This window comes from Phaeodactylum tricornutum, genomic scaffold (genome assembly GCF_000150955.2).
Source record: "Phaeodactylum tricornutum CCAP 1055/1 PHATR_bd_21x34 genomic scaffold, whole genome shotgun sequence".
Lineage (NCBI taxonomy): Eukaryota > Bacillariophyta > Bacillariophyceae > Surirellales > Neidiaceae > Phaeodactylum > Phaeodactylum tricornutum.
Window position 1 is genome coordinate 1 of NW_002238025.1, and position 7791 is coordinate 7791.

The window sequence follows — 7791 nt, forward strand, 5'->3', positions numbered from 1 at the left end:
TGGGTGAGCCGCAAGCTGGTACGGATCATTCACGGTCAAAAGGGAAGTCAAATTTTGTGATGGCGAAGGAAATTCGTTCGGGCACGCCCGAGACGCTGAGAAAAATGAATGGCTTCTGAAAAGGTACTACTGCCAGACGATGAATAACAATTTTCCCCGTCAAAAACACAGTGATTGGCTTAGCGGTGTCTCTTTTCTGTATCCGGTCTGTCTGTGAGAAAAAAAAAGCGTTGGAAAAGTTCTGCTTGGTTGGAAATGTCAGTATTGATTACACATACTCAGAACTGACTGTTCTAACTACCAATACTTCAAATAAAGCACAGTATTCAACACTACTAGATGTAGTAACACTTTGGACAACGAACTCTCAGTAAACTTGACGGTTACTTGCGTTATGACTATTTACTCTTAGCTCAGCAAAAAGGGTCTTCAGTTAGAAACAAAGTCTGTAGAGACTCGACAGAAACTGCGTGCGTACGTGCATATCTGCGATCTTCTGTTTAGATAGAAATCAACAGCTGTCACAGAAAGATTGCACAGGGATTTGAGTCCTGGATGGATCACAATCATGAGTCTCCTTCTCAGATGAAGGAGAGGCTCTAGGTAACTGACTTTACCATCCCATCAACAATTTCCGAATCGCGATAAACACTTCCTTCACCAATCCTTTAGTGAAAATATCAGCTTTCTGCTCATGCGTTGTGACCTTGATAATTTGAATATCACCACGTGCTACGTGTTCTCGGAAGAAATGATACTTAACGGCGAAGTGTCGATTTCGAGGTGAAATTTTTGGAACCTTTACTAACTGCACAGTACCCATGTTGTCTTCAAAAACCTTGGAGAAAGTGCGACAAGATGTCACTGCTTCTTTGTCCAATGCCTTCGCAATCTCAGAAACTACCCGACGAAGCGGTATCAACTCTTGCATGGCTTGGCTGTACGCAATATATTCGCTTTCCAGTGTAGATAATGCCACTTCAGTTTGAAGTTTGCTAGTCCAAGACAGAGGACATCCTGCTAACTCTAGAACATAACCCGTTCTCGATTTGACACAAATAGGATCTTGGTCATCTTCGCTTCGCCAAAGTCCGGCAAAGTCAGAATCAACGTAGCAATCCACTACTAGTTCCCCACTTGGCGAGAAAATCAGTCCTTGTTCCTTAGTCCCTTGAAGATATCTAACAATTCGTTTAAGGGCTTTGGCATGTGAGACTTTTGGAGAGAAACTGAAACGCGCACACTGATTTACCGCAAATGCTATGTCTGGACGCGTGTTGTTACCAAGATACATAAGCATTCCGAGTGCCGCTGGATATTCCCATCCGTCGCGATCAGTCCATGGGACTCCATCGTGATCGCTACCCAAGGGAGTAGCAGCTGCAGGCGTTGCATCCGGTCGACAGTCATCCATACCCGTGTAATGTATGACTTTCTCAATTAAGCCGGTTTGCGTTAAGTGAAACGACCCGTCATTCACTTTGTCGACTTGAATACCCAGAAATGCCGAAATTTCGCCGTCGGGGTCATCGTCTTTTGCCACGTCGAGATCATAGCCTTGACCTTTCAATTTCAGAATCATTTCGTCAATGAGTTTCCCATCGCGAGAAACACAAATGACATCATCAACCCAGCTACATGCAATCATATCCTTGTGAATAAACAGACATGGATCATGGATACTTGCTCGGAAACCACAATTTTGCAGCCCAGTGAGCATATGGTCATAGAATGCCTTCGGTGCTTGAACTAGACCGTATAGAGTCTTGTTGAGTTTCAATACCATATCTCCTTCTGGTTTACCGTAGCCACGAGGAATCTCCACGTAGACATCTTCTTTGAGTTCTGATTGGGCAAAAGCATTATTGTAGTCAATTTGCCTAGTCGACAAACCAAAAACAATCGTCATAATGAGAATGACTCGCACTGTAGACCATTGGACTACTGGTGCGTAGGAATCGAAGTAATCAACTCCTTCCACTTGCTGGTCACCTCGGACACAGAAACGGGCCTTCAACTTTCTGATACGGCCATCAGGATAGCGTTTTCGGACAAAGGCCCACGTTCCCTGCAAGACATTTGCTCCTTCTGGACGAGGAACCACACACCACGTCAGCATGCGTTCAAGATTCGAAATTTCTAGATCCATCGCAGTTCGGAACCCATCGGCATCGTCAGCCATCATTGCCTCGTGAAACCGCAGAATATCCGGGTTCGATTTGGACGCGACAAAAGCGCGCATAGCGGGCTCACACTCTCCTTCGTCAGGATCAAATCGGAGGAAATCTCGGTACGCTGCCGTCTTTTCCGCCTCGCTTGGCATCAGCTGGATGCTCTCACACATGTTTACCATGTAATTGACCACTTCAGCGGTATATCCGCGACCCTGATTTCCATCGTAGCCGAGTCGGGACGGTGCCTGACGTTGACGATTGCTACGTCGAGGGGGTGGTACAGACGGCCAAGTGGGCTCAGTCTGAGTTTCAGTTTCGACCGGCTGCTCGGGTGGCGTAACGATCGGCGGAACAAGAGGGTGTTCATCAAGAGACGGTTGTATACGAACATCGGTCTCAGGCAAGGTGTCTCCAGCTGGTGGAGTCGGTTTTGCGACGGCGTCGCGCGTGATAGGAGGCGGGGGACGAATTTGAAGGCGTTTTTTTTCGTGACGTTGATGGTCTCGCTCGTCGTCGTCAAGCCACGTTTCATCGATTGTCGTGGGATCATCGGCGTCAAAAATGTATCGGAATCGATTTTCGAAAAGATCCGCCCACCAGGCGGGTACATTGTCGTCGGCGTCGGACGAGGAAACGGTGGTGAACCAGTCGTCGAATACGACATGGAACTGCGCTGAGACGGCCAAAGTTTGGCAGTTGATCACCAAAGGGATTGATGCAGCATACTTGCGTGACAAACCAACAAAAATAGCGCGGCGTGACCGGGGCTTCCACTTGGGGATTTTTCTGCCATCCTGCAGTTTTGGGTCCAGAACATAAGATGGACTGCCCCAGACATGGAGATTGGAAAAATCCGTCTGATGTTGGGCAACTCTTGTAGCAAGTTCTATAGGGGATAGACCAGATAAAGCGTTAGGAACATGGTTGTAAATGTAAACAGCATAGTCCACTGCCATAGGCCAGTTAGTACTGTCAGCAACGTCTGGCCATCGTACGGCAGCATGCAACATCATTGTTCGGGCCATAGACATAATAGTACCAATAGCACGCTCCGCAACCCCATTATGATGGTGAGCACCCACTCCACTGTAGGAAATGTCCTGATAACGGTCCATAATCTCCTTTGTATAGGCAGCAGACCCGAAAGTACCATTGTCACTTTGATAACTTGTCACTGTGACACCCATTTGAAGCATAAGACGTTCATAGCGGTGTTTCGCGGCAATAGTTTCGCCAGCCGTAAGAAGCACTTGGTGCTCAACATGGATATATCCCGAGCAATGATCCACAAATATACAGCCTCCGGTGTACATTAAATCATCCGGTGTCTTGCCTTTCGATTCATATAGGCGTCCCTTGGCACTGCACTTGAAATGATCTATCGACACTTTCTGTCCGGGAAAAATGTCGCCTTTCTTCAGTGCTCCTTCTTTTTCCTTCACAAGTTTCTTGATTTCAGAAGGGGTAGCGCGCTGTCGTGCCTTGCCGTACTGACAGGATGCACATTTAGGATGCGCGCAATTTGCTGCCGATGACTGCAACCGAGTCTTGCCAAGGTGGCCGGCTCTCAGGAGATGCTGCACCGCGGTGAAATTCAAATGTCCCAACCGAAAATGCCACTTAATCAACTCCTTCTGAGATTCAGAAAGATTTTGATTAGATTCTTCCGTTATACACGAGTTTAGCTCTATCTGCCGACGCGTTAATTCACTGCCGTTGATGCAGGAATAAAATGGAAGATTTGTACGCGGATCCAAACTGCTAGTTACCTGACCGGTTCCGCGTTTGCATTGTAAAATGCCAATTTTTCCGTCAATTAGAAAACGGACGGGATCACGACCTTGCTGGTCAACTGCCTGGGGGCTAAGGAGCCGGCGATTTGCCTTGGGTACATAGCACACCAAGATTCGAAAGACCCGAAACGTCCCTTCGTCCATCAGAAACGTCCAGTCTACGTAGCCGCGGCCTTCAATGGGAAGTCCATGGGCTAAACCCCCAATGATCTGGGGTTGAGAAGGCGCCACAATCGGAGTGACAAAATCCGATGCCATATGTGTGATACATATGGACGCACCGGAATCAATAAGAATCGGAAAGACATCCGCAATTTCGGACATCACAGCCTGCACGTGCAGGCTCATTACATTTACTCCCGTGGCGGGAGCGAGTTCACTGGAACCGCATGAAAATGACCAGGCAGCTGGCTCGGGCATTAATGAGGTATGTGCTTGCAGCATATGACCAGTGGTGCCAGGGTGGCAGAAATGGGGAACCGAAGTGAGGAGCTTCTGAAGGACAGAAACCTCCCTATTTCCGTTTCCGGTCACACTGGTAGGATGCGGAGTCATGGGAGCTGCATCAAGGCGACGTTGCCACTCCTTCTGTTTTTGCCCTGCGTGCTTGCGTTGGGCCGGAGTTGGTTTTGGAATTCGCGGGGGCTTGTTTTTGCGTCGCTCAGGGGGCTTACGGGGCAATTCGTCTTCAGCGTCGAGTGCCGAGGCCAACCATTCCAAAAGCCAGCCGAAAATGCGGCGCCGAAGCTGGAAGCTGAGGGGATCATACATCCCACTAGTCCAGACGCCGACAAACCACATTGTCCACATGAAGTGGCTGAGAATCATCCACGAGGCGGGATATTTTTCCATCGGAAGGGGAACACTCTTCCCATTATTTTTATTTTTTAAATTTTTTTGTTTTTTTTCTGAAATTTTTTTCGATGTAGGAGCGGAACGGTCCGCAGATGTATAGAATAGATGTAATAGTAGGAAATTTTGTGGGCGTAGAGCGAGTGCAAAGTAGACTTGCCAGAGGGCTCCACAGAACGCCTTTACCAGGCTCCCAAGTTTCCCGACGGAGTTTCCGTAGCGACGTCGACTGCCGCGTTGGCTTCTTCCTGAAGTAGATTCCCGTCCGTATCGCGACGACCGTGGCTATCCGTCAAATGCGACGGGTTCCAGCGCTTACAATTAGGATGATCGCACCAATAGTACTTGACTTCTTCAACAGTTTTAGTCTGTTCGTCCGTAGCCGCTGGGGCGACTTTCTTCCAATTAGGAGCTCCGGTCGGAGCCGGCACACCGGATGGCCCAGCATTATCCGGGCACTTATTGGCAAAATGGCCCATTTTTCCACATTTGAAACACTTGATAGTCGAGGTGTCGCGCGTGGAGGGCTTGAGTTTCTGTTGAATCAAAGCATCGGTTTCCGTTTTAGTCATATAGGCGTGGGGAGCATCCCCGGTGTCGTTGGCTGTGGCAGCCGGACCATAATTACCCGAATCAATTAGACTTTGATACTGACTATTGGCCTCTAGGCCCATTTCCTTGTAACCAATGTAGTCATCCATAGCGCGAACCACGTCTTGACTTTTCCCTGAAGATTTCTTTAGAAAGCGTTCAACTTCAACACGACGACCAATGAAGTAGATGCGAAATTCCTCGACGGACGACTTGGCGTAAATATTTACGATCGTAAGTATGATGTCTTCAGGAAGACGTCCAGCTCGGTCCAATTCGTCGCAAATGTTTGCAATATCGCGCGTGAGAGTTTTCACATTCTCGCCGGGATAAGTCTTGAGACTCATCGATTCAAGTTGGCGTTCTTTCGCACGATAGGAGCGCACCGAAGACGACTGAATTTCTGACACGACAGTCATGAAGAGCTCTGGACCCGTGATCTTAGCGCGAAGCAAACCACGAATGTCTCCTCGAAGCGTAACATCCAGAGATTCACGCAGATAGTTAGCCGAAAACTCCAAATTTTGAATATCGTACTTATCGTAGATGCCGTTCTTGACTTTCCGCGAAACTTCTTGAGCCACATAATTCTCGGGGAAACGCGAATGAGAAGTGAAGACATTGAGCATCTGGGTGGAATCCGTTGGATCCGCAAACCAGAAAACTGAGTCCATCCCAGTGAGTTCCATATGGGTTTCGACGTCTGACGCAAAGGACACAAGCGGAAACAAAGGGTCATCGCGCTTGAACTTCGGGACATGCGGTTTTAACATATACTCCAAAACCTTGAGGTCTTTGTCAGTAGTATGGCGACGACAGTAAGCCGAACGCGGCTCCAAGTTCTTGGTTTCTGTCCAGGAGACATTAGGTTCTCCACCTACCCACACCACACCGTTCGAGATGCCTCCTATCTTAGGAAGAGTGGGCTGAATGACCGAGGGAACTGGCCCAGCAGCCTGACGTGCGCGCTCGAGTTCGAGTGCGACCTGGTCCCGCTCGCGACGGTCGAGCTCGCGCTCGGCCAGGAGTTGCTGGACCAAGGCGGTCAAGCCAGCGATGTCTGGGTTCGCTTCTGCCATCGTGGAGTTTCTTTACGACCTTTCCGGGCTTGCGAACACACTGCGAGAGCAGTGATTGGGCTCATAACTACTCAGAACTGACTGTTCCAACTACCAATACTTCAAATAAAGCACAGTATTCAACACTACTAGATGTAGTAACACTTTGGACAACGAACTCTCAGTAAACTTGACGGTTACTTGCGTTATAACTATTTACTCTTAGCTCAGCAAAAAGGGTCTTCAGTTAGAAACAAAGTCTGTAGAGACTCGACAGAAACTGCGTGCGTACGTGCATATCTGCGATCTTCTGTTTAGATAGAAATCAACAGCTGTCACAGAAAGATTGCACAGGGATTTGAGTCCTGGATGGATCACAATCGTGAGTCCTTACAGTTACATTACTGTTGGCAGTTCCACTTACAGTTAGCTGACAGTGCTATCACTGTCGGCAGTACCAGTTCGGCGGGTGGAACGAAGATGAGCAGCAAACTCTAGGGCGAGGGTTGGCTCAACTATCTATCTATACGCGTATCTCCTTGATAATATTTCATGTACAGACCTAGGATTCGTCAGTCAGTAACAAACCGATGGAAAAGGATGGTAGGGCGGGCTGTTTGGGAACGGGACGCGTCACAGTCGATAATAACTGTAAGACTGGGAATCTAGCGGGACTGATCCCGAAACTACCTTTTACACCTGTCCAGCTATCTTTGCACCACTAACCTTGGTTACTACCAATGTACCCAACATTGTTGATTATAGCAAAGCAGAGGTCGTGGACAAGATTGTGTTTCGATTTACAATAACTCCTTTCTCAAAACCGCCAGGACGCTGACGGCGCCCTGTGAAATGGTTCTCGCGATTCGAGGCATGCGGTCACACAACGCCTCGTTCTCTAATGATTGTCCATCCACGTAAGTCTACACATTCACCAGATTTCTGTGTGCAGCCGGCGCGTGTCCCACGTAACTAATGCGTTTTCGCAAAAGTTGATCTGGTATGGGAGCAAGCAAGCTGGAGAAAAAAATATAGGAACGGCAGTAGTCAACAGATCCGATTCAGTTCCAAAGAAGAGTAATTTGCGGTTGAGTTGATGGTAAACAGGAAAGATCGCGGCAGTTGGCAGTCCAAACAAGCTTCAGCGCTTTGACTCGACGCCATGCACGACATACGGACAAGGGCTATCCGAGCCTTGAAACCTACAATCCGACAAGCTCTCGCCAAAAATGATCTCTTCGATTCGATGCCATGTTCTGTGTTTCTTCATCGCAGCTTCCCTACCTTTGCGGGCAATGGAGAGCCGCTCTTCCGTGTGCGTAA

At 48.4% G+C, this 7791-nt stretch overlaps 2 protein-coding genes across 2 annotated transcripts; both read right to left on the reverse strand.

Annotated features, from left to right (window-relative positions):
• Positions 1-2366: 2366 nt before the first annotated feature.
• Positions 2367-4777, reverse strand: PHATRDRAFT_bd1240 (predicted protein; the record flags this gene model as incomplete). The annotated part of the gene is made up of 2 exons (XM_002176197.1): positions 2367-2419; positions 2440-4777. 2 exons carry the CDS (start codon positions 4775-4777, stop codon positions 2367-2369), a joined length of 2391 nt encoding a protein of 796 aa, XP_002176233.1.
• Positions 4778-5001: 224 nt separating this feature from the next.
• Positions 5002-6489, reverse strand: PHATRDRAFT_bd1241 (predicted protein; the record flags this gene model as incomplete). Its single annotated transcript, XM_002176198.1, has 1 exon — positions 5002-6489. The coding sequence occupies one exon, from the start codon at positions 6487-6489 to the stop codon at positions 5002-5004; it is 1488 nt and encodes a 495-aa protein (XP_002176234.1).
• Between the last annotated feature and the right edge of the window lie 1302 nt (positions 6490-7791).